This window comes from Cervus canadensis, chromosome 26 (genome assembly GCF_019320065.1).
Source record: "Cervus canadensis isolate Bull #8, Minnesota chromosome 26, ASM1932006v1, whole genome shotgun sequence".
Taxonomy (NCBI): domain Eukaryota; kingdom Metazoa; phylum Chordata; class Mammalia; order Artiodactyla; family Cervidae; genus Cervus; species Cervus canadensis.
Window position 1 is genome coordinate 52,610,447 of NC_057411.1, and position 21,292 is coordinate 52,631,738.

General features: G+C 54.0%; 2 protein-coding genes across 13 annotated transcripts in view; one reads left to right on the plus strand and one right to left on the minus strand.

Moving 5' to 3' along the window:
• Nucleotides 1-3,142, minus strand: part of TMEM175 (transmembrane protein 175) — an 18,882-nt gene extending 15,740 nt beyond the window's left edge. For 7 of the 8 annotated variants that reach the window (XR_006265724.1, XR_006265725.1, XR_006265723.1 and 4 more), the window contains exon 1: nucleotides 2,909-3,142. The gene's annotated coding sequence lies outside the window, so the exon portion shown is untranslated. The remainder of the gene's footprint in view (nucleotides 1-2,908) is intronic. The other variant, XM_043448530.1, reaches the window with a different exon arrangement.
• Nucleotides 3,143-3,151: 9 nt separating this feature from the next.
• GAK (cyclin G associated kinase) overlaps nucleotides 3,152-21,292 on the plus strand; it is a 48,331-nt gene continuing 30,190 nt past the window's right edge. For 2 of the 5 annotated variants that reach the window (XM_043448518.1, XM_043448520.1), the window contains exons 1-6: nucleotides 3,152-3,419; nucleotides 14,072-14,133; nucleotides 14,810-14,869; nucleotides 15,774-15,888; nucleotides 17,850-17,992; nucleotides 20,660-20,785. In XM_043448518.1, coding sequence (XP_043304453.1) covers nucleotides 3,275-3,419; nucleotides 14,072-14,133; nucleotides 14,810-14,869; nucleotides 15,774-15,888; nucleotides 17,850-17,992; nucleotides 20,660-20,785 — 651 coding nt within the window. In that variant the 5' untranslated portion in view covers nucleotides 3,152-3,274. Of the gene's footprint in view, nucleotides 3,420-7,486; nucleotides 7,536-11,367; nucleotides 11,383-14,071; nucleotides 14,134-14,809; nucleotides 14,870-15,739; nucleotides 15,889-17,849; nucleotides 17,993-20,659; nucleotides 20,786-21,292 lie in introns of those variants that run through there. The other 3 variants (XM_043448519.1, XM_043448522.1, XM_043448521.1) reach the window with 3 other exon arrangements.

The window sequence follows — 21,292 nt, forward strand, 5'->3', positions numbered from 1 at the left end:
ATCCTTATAGAATGAGCTGGCAAACATTTCCTTCAGTTTAAAGAACCCCTATGGAATTGATAATATTTCTTCTTTAGTTTGTTGGAATTCCCAGGAAAGCCATCTAGGTATGGAGTTTTCTTTGAGGAAAAGTTTTTAACTATAAATTCAATGCTTTAATAGTTATAGGGCTATATTGGTTTTTCTATTTCTTCTGGAGTGAGTTTTAGCACTGTCTTCCAAGGAATTTGTTCCCTTAGTGCAAGTGATTGAATTTATTGGCAGAAAGTTGTTCATGTTCTCTGATTACCCTTTTAGCAATGACATCATCACCTTCATTTATGATATTGTTAATCTTTTTTTTCCCTTGTTCAACCTGGCCAGCAATTACTCATTTTATTTATCATCTCAAAGAATCAGCTTTTGGTTTCATTGATTTTTCTCTATTGTCTTTTATTTATTTCTGCTCTGATACTTATCATTTCCCTTTTTGTACTCAAGAGTTTCATTCATTCTTATTTTTCTAGTTTATTAACATGAATGATTTGAGACAACTTTTGAAATGCTGCATTTTCATTTTTTTCATTCAGCGTAAAATTTTAATTTCCCTTTTGATTTCTCCTTTAATCTATGGGTAATGTACAAGTGAGTCAATAGGTTTTTAAACATTTGGATGATTTTCCAGATATATGCTATCAATTTCCAGCTTATTCCATAGTGGTCAGGGAACATATTTGCCCAGAACATGATACATCTTGGTAAATGTTGTTTATATATTTGATAATGTGTATCCTACAATTGGCCATTAAGTCCAGTTGGTTGATGGTATCACTCAACTCTGCCACATCCTTGGTCATTTTCTGGGTATTTGTTCTGTCATTATCTGAGAAAGTAGTATTGAAATTTCCAACTACAGCTGTGGGTTTTTCTTTCTCTCCTTGCAGAACTATTAGCTTTTGCTTCATGTATTTTGAAGTTTTATTATCAGAGACAGAACTGTTTAGGATTGTTACATCTTCTGATGAATTTACCCATTCATCATTATTTAATCTTTCTAACTTCTGATTGTAGTCTTTGTTATGAAATCTACTAGAGGGACAGGTTTGGTGACAAAGACTGTGCACACAGTCTTAGACTGCATATGTGAGGTGAGCCACCTCACAACACAGGGCTATGAGTCCAGGAGGGAGTGTGGTCCAGAGACACAGAACTGGATTAAGATGGTGCTACTGCAGCTCCTCAAGCAGCATCAGTATAAAAAGTGCTCCATCAACATAAAATACAAAGTCTGAATAAACTCTCGTCCCCAAGGGAGTCACACTATCTAGAAATCTGCACCTGGTTGTAGGTCACACCAGCACAACCCACATCCTCTGAACTCAAACACACCCTGGGCAACATCATGCTTTCCTGTGTTATTCACTAGGTTTCCCACAAAAGCTACTTTAGATCTTTTTTGCACTGTTTCAATCTTAGCTGTCTTACCTCCCTTCTCAATTTCAGTTGATGTTTCCTTCTCCTTATTCACAGGGAAAAGAGAAGTCATTAGAGAATTCCTTCACTTTAATTCCAAAAAACATATAAAGTTACTACACCTTCCTCCATTTCCTTTTATGAGAAGCAATTCTCCAAAGCAAATGCTTCCCTATGCTCTGGATGTCATCCCCGCCCACCTTCTACGGGACCACTGTGCACCTGTCCCGTCCCTTTCGCTCTCCACACCAAGGCACTGAGTTACCTCCACTTACCCTCTCTTTCTTTCTATACTCCTCCCCTTAGGTTAAAGGGAGCTTGCCAATGAAACGTTATTCTTGGCAAGGTCACCAAAGATCTCATTGTTGCTAAGTCCAACATACAACTTTCACTCTCTTCCCTACTTTAACACAGTATGTGTCACTTCTAATTACCCTCCCTCCCTCCCCCCCATCTTCCTGCGGCCCTGGGACACAATGCTCTTCGTTTTATTCCTGCTGCCTTGGCTGTTCCTCCTCTCTGAGGACTGCATCTTCTAACTACCGTGTCCCCTCAGGGCTCTCTTCAACTGCCACCTGTATGCTGCTGCTGCTAAGTCACTTCAGTCGTGTCCGACTCCATAGATGGCAGCGCACCAGGCTCCGGCCGTCCCTGAGAATCTCCAGGCAAGAACACTGGAGTGGGTTGCCATTTCCTTCTCCGATGCAGGAAAGTGAAAAGGGAAAGTGAAGTCGCTCAGTCGGGTCCGACTCGTACCGACCCCACGGACTGCAGCCTACCAGGCTCCTCCGTCCATGGAATTTTCCAGGCAAGGGACACCCAAACACAACCTGACTCCTTCTTGAGCCCCCAATCCTTGTATTCCATTTAGCAGACGAACACTGGCTGGAGAAGCCGTGTGACTTGTGTGGACTTCAAGCTGTATCACTAACTGTATCCAGACCCCGGCCATCTGGCCATGTAATGCCACTGCGGAGCACGTTTTGTCACCCCAAAGGCGGTGGGGTGGGGTGGGAGTTCGCCGAGATGCTCCAGGGTCACTAAGGCGAACACTTACAAAAGGATGTGGCAAGCAGTAAAGCCCTGTACGAACTAACCTGATTTATTACAAGGATAACACACGCTAATCTGTCTGGAGAGACATCTCTGTTAAGCTCCGGGCGGATGACAATGCTGTCTGGCGATCCGGCTCCAAGGCCTCGCGCCGGGACCAGGAAGCGGCCCAGGGGCCAGGCGAGCGGTGCTGTCTTACCTGAGGGGGCAGCTCTAGGTGGTGGGCGACACCCGGGAGTCTGGGTCCAGTGCCGCCAGATCTGACTTTTTTCTACAGAAGCTACCAATCTCGGTTTCTAAAATTGAGCTTTTCAGTTCTTTAGTGGGAACCAAAGCAAAAAGACGGACATTGCCAGCGCCCCGGCGCTCCGCGCACACAGCCCGCTGCTCCCGCCGCGCAGACCTGCCCCGGGAGCTCCCAAGCGCCAGCTTCCGCGGAAACGGCCACGCAGGAACGGTTGGGCGCCAGGCCTGGGGCGAGACCTCCGAGGGGCGACCGCAGCGACCAGCAGGCGCGCGACCCGGAAGTCCGCCCGAGGCTCGCAGGCGCGCGACCCGGAAGTCCGCCGAGGCCGCGGCGCCGCGCACGCGCGGCCCCGCGCGCGGCGGAAGTGCGGCGCCGGTGCTCTTCCGGGCGGGTCGCGACCCCCGCGCCTGCGTCGCGGCGTCGGGCGGAAGCTGGTGCGGCTCGCGAGCGGCGGTTGCCGAGCGCACCCGGACGCGCGCGGACCCCGAGCCCTCGGGCCGGCGCCCGCCGCGGGCCGCCGCCATGTCGCTGCTGCAGTCCGCGCTCGACTTCCTGGCGGGCCCGGGCTCTCTGGGGGGCGCGGCCGGCCGCGACCAGACGGACTTCGTGGGGCAGACGGTGGAGATGGGCGAGCTGCGGCTGCGGGTGCGCCGGGTCCTGGCCGAAGGTGAGGGCGGCCGCGGCCGGTAGGGCGGCGACTGCGGGGGAGGAGGCCGGCCGCGGGTCGGGCACTTCCTTGTCGGAGGCTCGGGGTCAGGCCGGGCCGTGGCAGTCCTGCCGGCGGGTGTGGGCCGACCCCCGGCCAGGGCGGAGGCTAGCCCGGCGGCGGGACCCCACACCACTGGAGGCTGGAGTCTGGAGGCGGGCGGTGCGGCGGGAGCAGGCGAAGCCGTGGCCCCTCTTGCTCCGAGGGCCACGGTGGGTCGGCGGAGGCAGGGCCGGCCCCCTGGCAGACAGGCGCTCGGGCGTGGGTAGTCCTGGCCTCCTCAGGTGCGGGGACACACTGTGCGGTGTCAGCTTGCCGCGCTGCCTCTTCGCCCCTGATCGTCCCTCTCCCCGACCTCTGTCTGAGACCCCAGGCGAGTTTCATCAGGACGAGCCAACAGGTGTGACCGTTGCGGACCTTGCTTGGCAGGCCGGTCAGGGCCGTCTTCGGTACTTCCGCATGCCCTCTCTGGCTTTCTGAATGTCCTCTTTACTTCACGCAGAGTTTCTCACCCCTGTTGGTGCAGCCCGGCTTCCTCGGCCAGATTTTGCTCCTTTGTCTGGCCCGGCAGATTCCTCTAGCCGTTGCACTTACCAGCTGAAGGCGTGGCTTTGGGGCCGGTGCTGAAGCGGAACTTACCACCTCGCACCCTTGCTGCCACCTGTGCTCAGTTTGAGCTTAGGAGTGCTGGCTGTTCTAGTGCCCTCCTTCCTAAAGGCCTCAGGTGGTGCTAAGGCCAGAGCACCACCACACACTTTTTCTCCACTGTCAGAAACAGATTTTGGGTGTGACTGGGTGAGAAAACCTCAGGTTCTTTCCGATGTGGAGGCTAGTGTATCTAGTAATGAGAAGTGTGCCCCCCCCCCCCCATCAGTTCATTTATTCTGAAAATACCAGGCAAGTATTTTGATTCTTTAAGAAAGTCACAGTGCTCAGCACACGGTCTCTACCTTGTGGAAGTTCAGGTGAGACACAGGCTCTGATGACCAGAGGTCAACAAAGTGCGGGGGGGGGGCGGGGGGGGGTTCAGGGAGAGAGGAAGCTCCTGTCAGTGGCCTGACCCCCAGGATGAAGAACAGGGAGAGCGGGCACCCTAGCTGTGTAGCCCTCCTTCCCTTCGTTCTCGCAGCAGGTCAGGAGCCGTGGATTTCCTGCACTTAAACTGAAGTGGTAGCCCAGGGCTTCTGAAGCTCGTGAAACTGTTTTGAACTGGGACAGTAGGAAACCTGTATGAAGTCCTTCACATAAAATAGCAACCTTAGGACGTGGGCTGTGGGCTTCCGGTTGTCTTCTATAAATATGGGGAAGGTTCAGTTCAAAACTTTTGGGTACCTATATGGACAACTGCAGAATTTTTCAGGTTTTCGAAAGGTAGAGTGTAGCCTGTAGGTCCTGGGATATAAGCGCTGAGACTTGGGAAACAATCGCGTCATGAAATGTACTAATATTCAATACTCCTGTAATGAAGTAAGTATTCTCATTGTGGGGTAATTAGGTCTTCAAATAGTCTCATATCATCAGTTCATGTCGGGGTTGTTCCAGCTGAGTTTTTCATCAGATTTTGCTCTCAAATGATTTAGGGAGAAAGCATTGGTTTTCATAGCTTTTTGCAATTTATAGCCTGAAATGGGTTGTTGAGTAGAACTGTGGAGCTAGATAGCTTTTCAGAGTTTGTTCTAAATTTTCACTTTTTAAGAACAAACGGGCTTCCCTGGTGGCTCAGACGGTAAAGAATCTGCCTGCAGTCAGGAGACCCAGGTTCGATCCTTGGGTCGGGAAGATCCCCTGGAGAAGGGAATGGCAGTCCACTCCAGTATTCTTGCCTGGAGAATTCCGTGGACAGAGGAGCCTGGTGAGCTGTAGTCCATGAGGTCGCAGAGTCCATGAGTCGGACACGACTGAGCGACTGACGCACACGAAAGCAAAATGCTGGGAACCCCCGACGTCAGAGCTGCCCGGCTGAGTGACCCGGGGGCACCGGCGTGTCCTCCTGCTTGGATGCTGTGTGCTCACGCCTTCTTCCACCAGAAAGGCCGAGAGTGAGGGATCGCTGCTGCTGAGGAGCTCTATCTCAGGGCTGCCAGCTCTGCGGGGCCAGTCCGCTGTGTGGCCTTGCTCCTGGGGGTGGATGTGGGCGCTCGGGAGGCAAGCACGGCTGCGCAGCTGTGGTGTGGTCTCTGGTCAGATGTCCCGTGAGCTCCATCAGTCACCATGTGTCTGCTTGGACACGTGTGTGCTGGGCGTGGTGTTAGTGGTCTTGGATGAACTTAATGTGGTTCCTGCGCAGAGTCCGTGTTCCCTGTGGGTGATGCTGGCCCAAGGAGGTGTGAAGGCGCACGCCCGCCAGCTCCCAGGCTGGGTCCACTCCTGAGGCCCTGTTGCTGCTCCACAGCTCCTGCGGGTTTCTCCTCTGCCCGCGGGGCCTGTCCTGACTGCAGGAGGGCACGGGGGTGGTGTGTGATGTGGACTGAGGTGGGCGTGATGGGGGAGAGGACTGGGCCCTCCTTTGCAGGGCCCCACTGCATGGTGCCTTGGGGGGCTTGTCAGGGGCCGCTGGGCTGTGGTGGCCCCTGTGGACCCCCCTTTCCACTTGGGAAGCGTGGCTGAGCCCTGAGCCCCATGGCTCGCTGGTCTTGTAGTTCTGGTGTCTTCTCTCTTGAGCGTTGGGGTCTTGTCATCCCTGTGTCTTTGCCCTTGACCCTGGGCCTGGAGGCCTGAGTGTGGGGACCCTTCTCTGCCAGGGAGGGTTCCAAGTGGCTGTCTCCTCCCAGATACCGCGGAGCACACACCCAGCTCTCACCTCAGGGCTGTGGGCTCGGGCGGCTGCCTGTGGCCCTCAGGGCGCGGTGGCCCCGCCTCGTGTCCCCCTCAGCTGGCCCTGCCCCTGCATGTGGGCGGCTTCAAGGTTGGCCTTTAATTGTGGTCATGGTGCCCAGCGTAAAACAGTAGTACCCCCCACAGCAGCACTTGTGGGGGTCCTGGCTACATGGGGGCAGTCATAGTGCTGGTGCTGAGCTCAGGGCTGTTGGGAGCTTGCCAGGCCACCAGGGGTGATGGTGGAGTCAGGCGGGAGCCCACAAGAGGCTTTGGTCCGAGGGAAGGCGTGGGTCCATCTCAGGTGTGTCCTGCAGGGAGCGGTGTCCAGAGGGAATCCCGGTAAAAGCAGCTGTTGGCGCGGGGTTGCTGGGGGCCAGCTGGGAGCCCAGTGCAGAGGCTGCTGCACTTCGAGGCCTGTGGTCCTTCCCCAGCACACGTCTGTGGGCACGTGAAGCGGGCCAGGGGAGGTCACCCTGGGCGGGACTCTGCGGGGAGGCGCGCTCCTCCTCCTGCTGTCTGGGTCTGCTCCCCTTCAGGGCCCGCGTCTGTGTGAGCGTGCCTGTCCCTGCAGGAGGGTGATGAGTGTGTGTGTAGTGGGGCTCCTGGAATTCTGCTCCATGGAAGTATCTGCTTCTCAGCAGCAGTGCTGACAAAGCGTGTCAAGGTCACCTGACCTGCTTCCCACGCTGCGGCGTCACCCGGCCTGTGGCTTGCTGTCCCGCCAGCGGGCCCCACCTCCCCTGGCCCCTGTCTGTGACCCTGCGCTGTGGGAGGGATGGTCACCCGCCACCTCGGAGGCCCTGCTGGACTCCAGCTGCCCCCACCCTCCTCATTTTAAAGGGTGTAGGGAAAGAGCAACTTAGCCAGGATGGTGGGGTCAGCCTCTCGCCCCACGTTTTGTAAACACGTGGTATACGGCAGCCGGGCTCACTTACGGCAGCACGCATGCGCGTCATGATGCCCCGCCCCCTCCGCCCCCTGTTTGGCCATGGGCCACTTTTGGTCTATAAGCACTTATAAGCCCCACCTGAAAAGCCCTTGCGTCTGCACTGGGGCCAGCCCGGAGAGAATAAACGTGTCTCCTGTTCCTGCCGTTCCTGGAGTTTTCTTCCAGCTTCCCTGCTCGCACCTCGCCTGTTCTGGGTTCAGCGAACAGTGAGATACAGCAAGACAGTTGGTGTAGACGGCAGGATACCCAGCGGCAGGGGAGCCTGAGGCTCCAGTGGATGGAGGAAGCTGGCGGCTACCGCAGAGCAAGTGGTATGGGTGGCTGTGGCCTCTCCGTGTGGGCCGTGGCGGCCGGGTGTGCTTGGGGTGGCTTCGTGGGTTTGAAACTCGGTTCCCTTTCCTGCTGCAGTTTGTTGGCCCTCTCCTGCTGTGGACCTTGGTGTGTTTTCCTGTTTGGGATTGTGAAAAATAAAGCTCCCAAGGACATTTTTTACTGTGTGTGCGCGTGTGCATGTGTTTTCCTTTCTTTTGGATAAAATGCCCAGGAGTGGATTGTGGGCTTCTAGTCGGATGGAGGGTTGACTTTACATGAAACAGCCAAACCCTCTCCACTGGGGCTTTGCCACCTCCTGCCCCACGGCCTCCCCAGTGTGTGAGTGTCCTGATTATACCCATTCTCCAGGGCGTGCAGTGGCTGAATCTGCATCTTCTCCATGGTACTGTGTTGAACATTTTTTCACCCATTAGTCACTTGTGTATCTTTTTTTTGTGTGTGAAATGTTTGTTAAAATCTTTTTTTCTTTTTTTTTTTGGGGGGGGGCAGGAGTTGTGGGAGTATTTTTTTTTTTTTTAACTATGGTATAATGAGAATTTCCTGACTACTTATGGATAAACCTGGGAGTATCTGTTTTAGATCCAAATCCGGTTTTTATATAACATACATACACAGAGACACACGTGTGTGGGGAAGTGAAGGTAAGCCATTTCTTAATTCCAGAACATCAGTTCAGTTCAGTTGCTCAGTCGTGTCTGACTGTTTGCGATCCCATGGACTGCAGCACGCCAGGCCTCCCTGTCCATCACCAACTCCCAGAGTTTATTCAGACTCATGTCCATTGAGTTGGTGATGCCATCCAACCATCTCATCCTCTGTTGTCCCCTCCTGCTCCTACCTTCCATCTTCCCCAGCATCAGGGTCTTTTTCAATGAGGCAGTTCTTCACATAACGTGGCCAAAGTATTGGTACTTCAGCTTCAGCATCAGTCCTTCCAGTGAATATTCAGGACTGATTTCCTTCAGGATTGACTTGTTGGAACTCTTTGTAGTCCAAGGGACTCTAAAGAGTCTTTTCCAACATCACAGTTCAAAAGCATCAATTCTTTGGCGCTGACCTTTCTTTATAGTCCAGTTCTCACATCCATACATGACTACTGGAAGAACCATAGCTTTGACTAGATGGACCTTTGTCAGCAAAGTAATGTCTCTGCTTTTTAATATGCTGTCTAGGTTGGTCATAGCTTTTTTTCCAAGGAGGAAGCGTCTTTTAATTTCATGGCTGCAGTCACCCTCAGTGATTTTGGAGCCCCCCAAAATAAAGTCTTTCACTGTTTCCCCATCTATTTGCCATGAAGTGATGGGACCCGGTGCCATGATCTTAGTTTTCTGAATGTTAAGCTTTAAGCCAGATTTTTCACTCTCCTCTTTCACCTTCATCAAGAGGCTCTTTAGTTCTTCTCACTTTCTGCCATAAGGGTGCTGTCATCTGCATATCTGAGGTTATTGATATTACTCCTAGCAATCTTGATTCCAGCTTGTGCTCCGTCCAGAACATACCCAGTCACAACTGTCTTAGCAGCACCCAGCCAGGGTATCCCTTTATGTGTTTTATATGCTGGTGGTTCTGTTTTTTTTTAAACTTTTCCTTTTGAGGTCATTGTAGACTTACGTGGAGTTGGAAGAAAAGATGCAGACAGGTCTGCGTACACTGCCTAGTGGCAATGTCTAGAAAAACTGTGGTCACAGCCAGGATTCGAAGTGTCTGTCCTGATGGGGATCCCTGTGGACCCCTGAAGAGCATTGACCTGCCCCCATCTGTCCTTTGTCCTCTGAAGAAGTCTGTGTAAATGGGATCACGTGCATCCTCTCAGAATTGGCTGCTTTCACCCCGCGTGATTCTCTGGGGACCATCCACGTTGCTGTGTCCTAACTTTTTTTGTCTCTGCAGAGCAGTCCATGGTGTGGATACACCATAGTTTGCTCAACTTTTCACCCACTGGACATCTGGGTTGTTTCCAGGTTTTTGATCATTTGAAATAAAGCTGCTATAAACATTCACGTACAGGTTATTGTATGACTGTGTTTTCATTTTTCTGGAATGAGTGCGCAGGTGCTGGGTCACGTGGCAGTTGGTGTCTTGTTTTTAGAAAGCTGCCAACCTGTCTCTAGAGCTGTGCTGTTTGCGCTTGGCCATGGGCGGAGGGGCGCCTGCCTGTGCTCGGGCGCTGCACCTGCCGTAGGCTGGGTGTGTAAACGCGGCTTCGCCTTCCTGCCTCTGGGGCTGGAGCCTGAGGCCAGGGAACTGGCAGGCTCCTAGGGAGGTCTCTCCCCTTGGCTGTTCTCGCTCCCCCTTACTCTGAGGACCCCAGTCCTGTTACATAGGGACCCCAACTTCTGGCCTCATTGAACTTCAGTCAACTCCCTGCACACCCTGTCTCCAGATGCGGCCGTGTTGGGGTTAGGGCTTCAGCTCGTGACTTCTCGGGGGACGCAGTTGAGTCTCTGCGTCTCTGCCAGCGTTTTGTGTTGTCTTTGGTGGTCATTCTGGCAGGTGTGTGATGATGTCTCATTGAGGCTTTAGTTTGCGTTTCCCTAAAAGCTCATGCTTTGCTTATTTTCACCTGCTCATCCTCACAGGTGAAATGTCTCTTCGTGTCCTCTGCCTCTTTTCCAATCATCTTTCATGTTGAATTTTGAGAGCTTCTTGAGTCCTCTGTCCAGTGTGGTTGCCAGGTGTTTTCTCTCAGGCTACTTTTCTTCTGGCCTCCTAACAGGGTCTCTTGTGCATCCAAGGCTCTAACTTTGATGAAGTCTGTTCTGTCGCTTTTTGTTCCGGAGTCCTGCTTTTGCTGTCTCGTCTGAAAACTTGGAGCCCTGCATCTGCAGGATCCTCTCCTGTGCTGTCCCGTGGCTTGCCACTTGTGTGCTCTGAGTTAACGTGTGAGTTTAGACTGAAGTTCTTCTTTCTTTTGCCTGGAGCTGTGTCCAGTTGAAAATACCATCCTTCTGAAACTACTTTTGCAATTTGGGCATATTTGTGTGGTTCTGTTTCTAGGGCTTTTCTTTTTTGTTCCATTGATCTACAATCTGTCTGTCCACCAATACCACACAATCTTCATTACTGTAGCTATACAACAAAATTTGAAATTTTTTTTTCTGAGTTAGGAAAAATTTTTTAAATGCAGAAAAGTAGAAAGAGTAACAACAGAACAGACACCTTTGTCCCTGCTATCCAGAATTAATAAATACTAACTTTGAAAATGGATTCCCTTGTATCTCAGTTGATAAAGAATCTGCCTGCAATGTGGGAGACCCAGGTTTGATTCCTGGGTGGGAAAGATCCCCTGGAGAAGGAAATAGCAACCCACTCCAGTATTCTTGCCTGGAGAATCCAATGGACAGAGGAGCCTGGCGGGCTACGGCCTATGGGGTTGAAAGAGTCGGACACGACTTAACCACCACCAACTTTTAAAAAGTCATCTTTGGTTCCACACCTTTTCTAGACAGTGAAGCACCACAGATGTTGTAAAGGTTCCGTTGACCCCCTGCCCCCGCTGCATTTCTGTATCTCTCTTTAGAGGCAGCCACCACCGTGAACTAGTGCACGGACTTCCTGCTCATCTTTGTACTTCCTCTGCAGGCGCTGTGTTCAGACTGCGTAATCTTGCTGTGGGGGTGTTAAATGTAAGTGACTGTGTTTTGATCTCTGAAGAGTTTGTTGTGGTGGTCTGCTGGTTTGCTCAGCACACCATTCTGGTTGCCCACTGTGTCCGACACTGTCCTGGGTGCCTGTGACAGCAATGCAGACAACTCGGACGACATTTCTGCTTCGAGCTTGCGGCCTAGTTGGAGAGACAGTAAACAAGTATCCAGATAGAGTCAGGTATCAGAGAACTCTGGGGAGAAGAAACGGGGTGGGGGGCGGTTCAGGGGAGTGAGGTGAGGGGAGTTGGGCCAGGCCCTGCGGGGCTGTGGCCAGGGGGGTGGCCCCGGGCAGCAGTGGGCTTGATGTCTGAGCAGGTGCGGTGGTATCGGTCTGGCTGCAGCGGAGGCCTGAGGATGGTCCCACGGATCTGGTAGCCCTGCTGAGGTTGCCCTTCTGTCCTGGACGTTTTTGGTGGAGTCCTTAGGAGTGTTTGCTTCATTGTCTTATCATCTGCAAGTAAAAGCAGTCTTAGGTCCTCCATTCTTTATTTTTCTAGCTTTCTTGCACTGTTAGGCTCACCGATAAAATGTTGTATTGTGGCTCTGAGAGCAGCAGAAATCTTTGCTTTGTTCTTGATCTTAGAGAGGACCTTTAAGTCTTGTGTTAGCGGTTAGTTTTTCGTGGTTGCCATTCTTAGATTGAAGAAGTTTCTGCTTCAATTCCTAGTTTGCTGAACATTTTTAAAAGTTTTACTGTTTTGAAGGATCATGACTGGGTTTTGCGCATGGGCAGAAACCTTCTTGGCGTCTGTCGAGGTGACCTGCCCCCCTTTTACAGTGTGCATTCCTGGGTGGTCGTAATGCACTGTCCTTCCTGCGTATTGCCAGAATCACGCCTAGTGTTTTCTGATGGTTTTTGATTTCTGTGTTAATGAGTGCTTTTGATCTGTAATTGTATGCTTATTGTTTTCTCTGCCTCAAAAAAGACTCTGGGAACTATTCTCTCTTGGCACAGATTTCGTGTGAGGTTGTTGTACTTTCTTCACTTAAATGTTTGATAGAATTCGCCAGTGAAGCCATCTGTTTTTCTGTTTCTGTTTTCTGGATTTTCATTTATTTCCTTTAATCTATTTTTTATATGGACCTATTTGATTTTTTAACAGCTATGTTGAGATAAAAGTGACAGAGTAGCTCTGCATATATGTCAAAACACTGTAAGTATGTTCTATGTGTGTGTTAATGTGTGCGTGTGTGTGTGCATGTATATCTACACAGCTGTCACTGTGAAGGTGGTGAACAAACCCATCGCCTCCACGGTTTTCCTCCACACCCCCCAAGCCACTGCTCATCTGCTTTTTGTTATTGTGATTCCTCTGTGTTTTCTCGGGTCTCCTGTGAATGAGGTCACGTGTGCACACTCTTTTCCTGACTACCGCTCCTCAGCGTGGCTGCTCGCAGTCCTGCTGCTGCATGTCAGCAGCAATGCATCTGGTCACTCGAGGGTGGCCGCTCCATCCACTCAACCATTGATGGACACGGGTTGTTCCTGCTGGGGCTGCTATGAACATGTGTGTACGAGTCTTTGTGAGGACGTGTGCATTTCTTTTTCCTGGGTAAATACTCATAATGTGATGGCAGAGCTGTAGAGTTGATGTGTGTTTAGCTTTTGAAGAACTCTCCAAACTGTCTTCCAAAATGATGACACCATTCTGAATTCCTGTGGGCATTGTAAACAAGCGTGCAGTTGCTCCACACCTCAATCAATAATTGGTAGGTCGGCTTTAAAATGTTTAGACGCTCTAACAGGCATATAGTAGTGTCCTTGTGATTTAAATGTGCATGTCCCTGGTGGGTAATGACATTTTTTCATGTGGTTACTTGCCAGCTATTTGTCTTGGTTGAGTGTCTTTTCGTATATTTTGCCCCTTAAAATGTTGTTGAACTGAACTTTGGATTTTATGTATATTTTCTGGATAGAGGTCCTTTGCCAGATGTGTGATTTGCGAAGTCCAGTTAGGGACTTGTCTTTTCAAGCTCTCAACAGTGTTTCCAAAAACCAGCAAAAACCATCTTTAATGAAGTCCATTTATCATATTTTTCATTTATGGATCATACTGTTTGCCTAATGTAGGGTTTGTCAAAATGGTTGATTTTTTGTATGTTGCTGTTACATCACACAACCTTCCTAAACTCATTCATTATTGATAGTAACTTGAAGGAGTAGGTATCACCTTGTCTACATAGACAGTCATGTTGTTTGTTGTCTTTTTTCAGTCTGGATGCCTTTTATTTCCTTTCTTGCCTGATTGCACTGGCTGCGCCTCCAGCGTGATACTGAATGGCAGTGGCGAGAACAGGCCTGAGGCCTGCCCGGCCCTGGTCGTAGAGGGAAGCGTCAGGACCCCACCCCGAGTGTGGTGTTGGCGGAGGGCCTTCCAGAGACGCCGTCATCAGGCTGAGCAACTGTCCTTCTGTTCCCATTTGCTGAGAGTTTGAAATTTCATGGTGAAATTTTCCACTGTAGGAAGCTAGGGAAGACTAAGAAGTCAAACTAAAAATAATCTAATTACATTGATTAAACCAACTTTACTTAGTTGTGATGTATTATCCTTTTTTATAGTTGTTGGGTTTAATTTGCTAACATTTTGTTTTACGTAGAATTAACGATCTGTGAGGAATTCTCTCCTCCATGTTTGTGTGTGATACGAGTCACTTGTTTCCAGAGAACTGGCATCGATTGTGTTGATTTTCCTGCCCTGGTCTCTGTCTGTGAACAGGGTGTGTAGAAGGCAGTCACACAGACCAGGGCCACCATCACGGCGGAACACAGACTCCTGGCCACAGTCCAGTTTGTACCTTTTCTCAGTCAAGGTATTTTTTACAGCTAAATGTTAAATAAAACTGCTGTGTATTTTTCTAATTTTCAGGAGGGTTTGCATTTGTGTATGAAGCTCAAGATCTGGGAAGTGGCAGAGAGTATGCATTGAAGGTAATAAAGGGGATGAGCTTTTGTGGGTTTTCCTGTATTTTAAAGGAAATTAATTTCTAAGTGACAGTTTCCAGAGGTTTATCCCCGCCCCTTTAGTTTATGTTTCTTTCTTACAGTCTGTGTCTATTTGTTACACTTGTTTCTTCTGCAGCCTTAGAGGACTTGAAAGCTGTGGGTTTCAGCTTTGGGGCGGCCAGGGGAGGGGAGTCAGAGCTGCCAAAGTAAGGGTTCCAGGAACACCAGGCATTTGAAAGCCACTCGTGTAAAGTGACGCGTGCACAGTGTGTCTGTGAGCTGGGCTCTCGGGTGGGGTGCTGGGTGCACTTTGTGGTCTGTCCTGAGACTCTCAGGGGGCCTGCTTAGCCTCAGGGGCAGTGACCGTCATGGGGTTTGGCTGGGCTGGGGGCGTGCACTTGGACTCTCGGGTCCAGAAGTAGACCTGCATCTCTCATTTTCCTCCAGCCTGTTGGGTGAGAAACCTACTGTTTTTAGTTTGTCTTATGTTCTTGGATCACAGAGGACCATTTCTGAGGTCCTTTAACCTGTCAGGTTTCTCTGTGGGTCAGATGTTAACTCACAGTCAGGCGGGGACAACCCTCAGATGCACTGTGTGTGCTCGGTGAGAGCAGACAGATAAGGCCCTTAATCTTTCCTCATCCGTTATTTCCCGCTACAGAGATTGCTGTCCAATGAAGAGGAGAAGAACAGAGCCATCATTCAGGAAGTGTGTTTCATGGTATCCTTTTCCAGGGCTGAGCACGAGCATGGCCCCGTGGGGAGGCCTGCGGCCGGCTGTGGCTGCCCTCGGCTGCCAGCTGCTCGGGGACACCCTCTCTGTTTGCTTCATTGGACTTGCCCGTAGCCCGTGTCTAGTAGGAAGGAGTTTTCTTCCTTGTTCTTTACTCTCAGAGTAATGGTAAGAGATTTACAGCCTTGGGAGCAACAGCGTCATTCCTGCCAAGAGGTCTCAAACTGGGGGTGGGCAGCTCCCTGCCTCCGCCCTGCTGCTTGCCCAGTGACCTGATGTGGTGCCTGGCTCCTGGCCAGTAGTTCTGCCCTCAGCTCTTCGCCAGCCCTGGCTCCCGTGGGCTCCAAGTTCTCTGAGCAGCCCCCGGTGCCTTCACCCTTCCCAGAGGGCAGGGGCCCTGGGCGTCCGTGCATGGAGCCTGATCTGCAGGCTTGTTTGGCTTGGCTCTCCACTCCCACACGCGTTTCCCTGGAACTGGGGTCTCGCCCTTTGCTGTCAGAATCTGTTCTCCATCTTGAAGCTCTGTCCACTGTGAGCCTGCCAGCCTCCGGGCCTGAGGGTCCTCACCGTGTTGGGCTTCCTGTGGCCTCCTTCAGCCTCACCTGCACTACACCCTCTACCTGCTACCCCACCCAGCCCCTGGCCAGGTGTGTGGCCGGTGGCGGGGGGGGGTGGGGGTGGGGGTTCTTCAGCACCTTCCCTTTCCCTTGTGTCCAATGTCTTCCTGTCCTCCTGGCTGCCTTCCACCTGCTCCCCATGCTGTTTTTGTGGTTACGCACTCAGATTGTCCTTAGTTGGAGTCAGTGTTCTGACTTCAGTGTCTTAATATTATGTATATATTTGTTTTTAAACATGCAGACTTACGCATTCTCCTTTAACGAGACACCTGCAGAAAAAACTTTCAGGCCACCCAAATATTGTCCAGTTTTGTTCTGCAGCATCGATAGGAAAAGAGGAGTCGGACACTGGGCAGGCGGAGTTCCTGCTGCTCATGGAGCTCTGCAGAGGTGAGGTGCCTGCGGCTTGGGACCACCCAGCAGGCGGGACGGCTCCTGGGGTCTCCTCTCCAGAGACGCGTGGTCGTCAGGGAGAGAGTGGCTTCCTGTCTGGTGGGAGCTCTCTGAGTGGCTGCATCCACCCCCTCACCCCCCTGCCGGGCTGAGAGCAGAGCTGGGGCTGCGGAGGGGCGGCTGCGCTGTCGGGGCCATCAGGCAGCAGGAAGCAGCCGTGGTCGGGAAGTGGCTGGAAGTGGCCCGGTGGGGCTGGGGTGGGCAGGGCCGCGGAGGTGGGCCTGCAACCTCACCAGCTCAAGGTGGTCGCACTTGCTATGTTCTGAGAGGAAGACTTGTGTCTCCTGACAGCAGTGGGGAGCCGGTGCTTTCTCAGAACTTCTTGGGGCAGAGCGGGCGAGTGGGCGGGCAGTGGTGCCAGGCTCCCCAGGAGAGGTGAGGCTTCTGTCAGCGGCAGAAGCAGGGTCCCCGCCTGGAGGGTTGGGCTCCTCATCCCACAACTGAACCTCTGCCCTGTGCTGGACCCGTGTGGGCAAGACAGCTCTTGGAGTTGGGCAGGACTTCTGAGGCCCGGCAGGCGTGGAGGACTGGCCAGAGGGCTTGGAGCTAGGGCAGGAGCCCCCAGACGCCCTGCTTGTCCATCCGTCACTGGCTGTGCGTGGGGCTGCCATGAAGCCAGGGGAGAGCGCGGGAGACTGAGGCAGGGGGCTCCCCCGAAGGAGGGAGGAAAGCTCCCCAAGGGGTCACAGCCCCCAGAGGAGTGTCCCAGGAAGAGGACGGGGGCCGTGAGTGTGGGAGTCTTTCTGCGAAGAAGAGCAGAAATGGGGTGTGGTGGTTGCTGGTTGCGGGGGTCTTGGGGACCACAGCCAGGAGTACAGGATCCCCACCCTGAGTGGAGGGGACCGGGACCCCATCCCAGGTGAAGACAGGACCCGGGGTGTGTGGTGCTCTTGTCCCAGCAGCGTGGGCGCCTGGGCTCCCGTGGGGACTGGCGTTTGGGGTCCTGTGCGGCGCTGGCCGTGCTCGCGGGCGCCTCTCCTGGGCGCGCACCGTGGGCACTCAGCTCAGGTTGGGGCTCTCCACGTGGCTGGTGGTTGGCATCACTGTCCTTCACCTGCAAGAAAGCGGTGCCTACTCACTGAAGCCAGCATCGTGTGTGAGCTTATGAGGCAGGCTCCTGCCTGCAAGCCTGCTGCACCCACGCCCTGCACGTTCATGTGCACCCCCGGAAGGCTTCCTGGGGTGGGGCTGGGCTCATGGGGGCCTTGCGGCTGTGTGGTGCTTCTCTTTGTTCCACGTCGAGTGGGGCCAGGGGTCCCATAACGTGCGGAGCTCACCTCTGGGAGTGGCGGCACCCCGGGGCCCTGGACAGGAGTGTGTAGGCAGGACTCTTGGAAGAGGCTTTGGGATGTCTAGGGCAAGAACAGGGTCGGGGGCCCAAGGCAGGTGAGTCGTGGGTCCTGGGAAGCTGGCCCAACAAAGACAGCACACGGTTGCGGAGGGAGCCCCTGTGGAGAGGGCCAGTGGCCCCGGGCTCCAGCCAGTTCAGCAGGACGGAGGTCCCTGCGCCACAGAGACAGGAAGGAGCACCTTGAGGCGGGGACCCCTCGGGGTGCAGCCTGGGGTGGGGCCCAGAGGTGGAGGGCGGGTCCACTGAGATCTCAGGCGAGCAGCCGAGGACCGCTGTTGACTAGGGAAGCTCAGCAGTCATTTCCCCAGAGGTGTCTGCCAGAACGTGCACGTTCGGGGTCGTGGTCCTTGTGGCTGCTGTGTCACGAAGGCTCTGTGGTCGGAGGCCTCTGCCACTGCGGGCAGGCTTCCCCTCCAGGGCTCTGTAACCCCGACTGGGTGCTGGCCGGAGGGCAGGGAGGGCAACACCACGGCGGGTGCAGGAGGGCAGCAGGCCTGGGCACCAGCTTCAGCAGTTCCCTGGTGATGTGAGTTTGATTCTCTTTTAGGGCAGCTGGTGGAATTTTTAAAAAAAGTCGAATCTAAAGGTCCGCTCTCGTGTGACACTGTCCTGAAGATTTTCTACCAGACGTGCAGGGCGGTGCAGCACATGCACAGACAGAAGCCGCCCATCATCCACAGGGACCTCAAGGTACGGCCCCCGCCCGCTCTGTCTGCCGTGCTCGCCACGTGTAGGGGCCGGTGCCCCGCTGCCCTGCAGCCCCCCTGCGCTCAGGCTGCCTCTGCTCCTGTCCCCAGCTGGGGGCTCTCACCCACGGGTGAGGGTGTGGACGGTCGTGGGCGCGGACCCCTGCGTGGAGCCGAGAGGAGGTAACGTCCCCTGGGCTGCTCTGGGCAGGAGGCCTGCCCGCCTGCTGCTGGGTGCTGGGCAGGAGCGCTTCCCCATGGGGCTGCGTGTTCCCCTGGCGCACACGGGAGGCTGCCCTTCCTCCTGGGGCCACCAGTGGTGGGGGAGGGGGCTTTGTGGTCACGACTTTGTGTTTTCTTGTTTAATGATGTGTGTTTTTGCTGTGTTTTTAGTCATCAGAGTTCTTACTGTTCAGTTAACTGGGTGTCTTTTGCCTTTTTTCTGTTGTCTGTTGGTTGGTTTTTGTACATTCTTACAATAGTGGTTTTTAAGTGGAACATGCTACAGATGTCTGTGCTCTGTGGCTTCATTTTAACAATAATCTGGCATCCACGAAGCCAGGGCCCCAACTCTCACAGCGGCTCAGGGTGGCGGCAGGCCCCCTCTACCCTCCCCAGTCTGACTTGCTAAAAGCAGACCCCTTCCTGCCAGGAACCTCCCTTTGCTTCCGGAATGTCCATCTGTGGCCAGCTTTCCCGTTTCCCCGTGGGGCATCTTGAACCTTGGGAACAGTACCGTCCTCGGGAGGTGGCGGGCTCCTCTCTGGCTCAGGAAGGTGACAAGCCTGAAGGGTGACAGCGCGGCCTGGGGGCACCGCCCAGCGCCCGCGTGCTGGGTCCTGGCTGCTGGCGCTGGGCGGGAGCCTGTCACCCGCTCCCTGCGGTCTGTCCCCGGGGGTCTTGGCGTGGCGCTCCGCGGAGGGGCAGGAAGGGCCCGGGGGCCCCAGACGCGAGTGTCGGGCCCGGATGCACGTCCTCCTCAGTGTGGGTTTCCTGTTGCCCCTGGCCTTTCCTCCTGGTGCGGGGTTTGCCTGCCTCACCCTGTCCGTGGGGACCCGGTGTCCTGTGGGGCAGCCCCGTGTCAGCGCTGGCAGGGCAGACCGCGCTCCTGGGGCTGCTTTCTCACTCCCTCGGGTGTCTCTTGTGTTTGGCGTGAGTTGTCTTGGCTCCTTGTGAGGGGTCTTCGGCGCCCGGCCTTGCTGCTCCCTGGCCTGCGTATCAGAGCGGGCCCCCGGGCTGTGTAGCTCTTGTCAGCTCTCGGTGTCTCTGCCCGAGCCGGGATCCAGCAAAGCGAGCCGCGTGGGCGCCCTGGCTCCCAGCGCCTCTTAGTCACGTTCACACTGCTCTGGGGTCTGTTAATGTGCAGCGCGTTATGCCCAAAAGACAATGTCCATCCCTTCAGTTAGAAATACTTGATTGCTGAAAAACACAACCGTCATCGGAGCCCTTCAGTGGGTCTCACGGTAACATTGAAGGCCACTGATCACAGATTCAACAACACATACGATAATGACGGAATGTCTGAAGTGTTTCAAGAATTATCGAATGGGACACAGAGTCAGACACAAAGTGAGCAGATGCTGTTGGGAAAAGGCGCCTACAGACTTGTGGGCGTGGGGCTGGCACAGACCTGCCTCTGTGAGAAGCTCAGGGAAGTGAGGGTGGCCTGTGATTGCTTGGCTCAGAGTGTCGGCTTCTGGTTAGAGTGGCCGTGACCCCCTCCAAGAGAGGGGCTGACAGGCTGGAGACATCCTGGCTGCTGGGTTGGTAAAGGTGCTCCTAACCTGGGTCATAGAGTCCTGGTCTCCTGACTCTTTGCAGCCACTGGAGGAGTAGAGCTCCCTGGGGCGAGTGGGCTGGCCGCGGGGCCCGGCTCCCGGGCAGTAGGGCGAGTGGGCTGGCTGCGGGGCCCGGCTCCCTGGGGCGAGTGGGCTGGCTGTGGGGCCCGGCTCCCTGGGGCGAGTGGGCTGGCTGCGGGGCCCGGCTCCCTGGGGCAAGTGGGCTGGCTGTGGGGCCCGGCTCCCGGGCGGTGGGGCGAGTGGGCTGGCCGCGGGGCCCGGCTCCCGGGCAGTAGGGCGAGTGGGCTGGCCGCGGGGCCCGGCTCCCTGGGGCGAGTGGGCTGGCCGTGGGGCCCAGCTCCCGGGCGGCTGGGCCCGGCTCCCGAGCTGCGGGCGGGTCTGTGCCCCCCTGTTCAGAGGAGAGTCCAGGTCCCTGTTTGATGCAGATTTAAGGTCTCATTTATTCACAGTTTCTGAATAAGAGGTCTTCCGTGTATCTTTTGTTAGGTTTCTTCCTCAGTTATTAATGTGTTTGGTGACTTTTAAATGGTATATTAAATTTTTCTCATCTTTTAAGTTTTCTAAAGGTTTTTATTGTATATATCCTATATATATCCTATATATATATCCTATGTATATATCCTATATATATATCCTATATATATCTTATGTTATTAGCTTATCTTTGATTTGTGGTGGATTTTACCTTCCATTTGTTTATGTGACTGTCCCATTTTAAGGTACACACACCGATTTTGGTCCGAAAGGAGTGTCCCCTTTGCCCAGAAGACTCCCTGGCCGGTCTGCCTATTGGGCCCCTGCCTGCCCGGCCCCCTGCTGTCCACAGTGCAGCCTGTAGCCCGGCCTCACAGACTGTTTCCTGGAACTTGCAGGTTGAAAACTTGCTGCTTAGTAACCAGGGGACCATCAAGCTGTGCGACTTCGGCAGTGCCACAACCATCTCGCACTGCCCAGACTATAGCTGGAGCGCCCAGCGCCGGGCCCTAGTGGAGGAGGAGGTAAGTGTGGCCACCAGGACACCACTGCCGACCGTGCCTGCTCTGGCTGGCTCTTCCCTTGCTTTTTTCTTGATGTGGCAAAGTATGCAATGTAAAATTTCCCGCCATAACCGTTTTTGAGTGTGCGGTCCCGTTTTAAACGTGGCACTTTAAAGCATCATGTAGAAACCTGCCTTCAGGGTGGTTTGGCAGGTAACCACAGGAGCCCCCCGGGGAGACGGGTGGGCGAGTTCAGGCCCCTGTGAGCAGCAGGTGGGCTGAGTGGGCACAGACAGCCCCTGCTGGGGACGCCGTCTGCACACTCACCCTGTGCCCTTGCACGGGGAGCGCGTGCTCGCAGACGCGGCCCCGGAACCTGCACCAGCAGAGCACAGCGTGAGGCCAGCAGCCAGGGCCGCCGCGGGCAGCGTCCATCTCCGCCACCACGCTGCACTCTCCCTGGAGACCGCGCTCACTGGGGGGCACCCGCGCCTCGGGGCTGCAGATGGGTCCTGCCTGGGGCCTGGT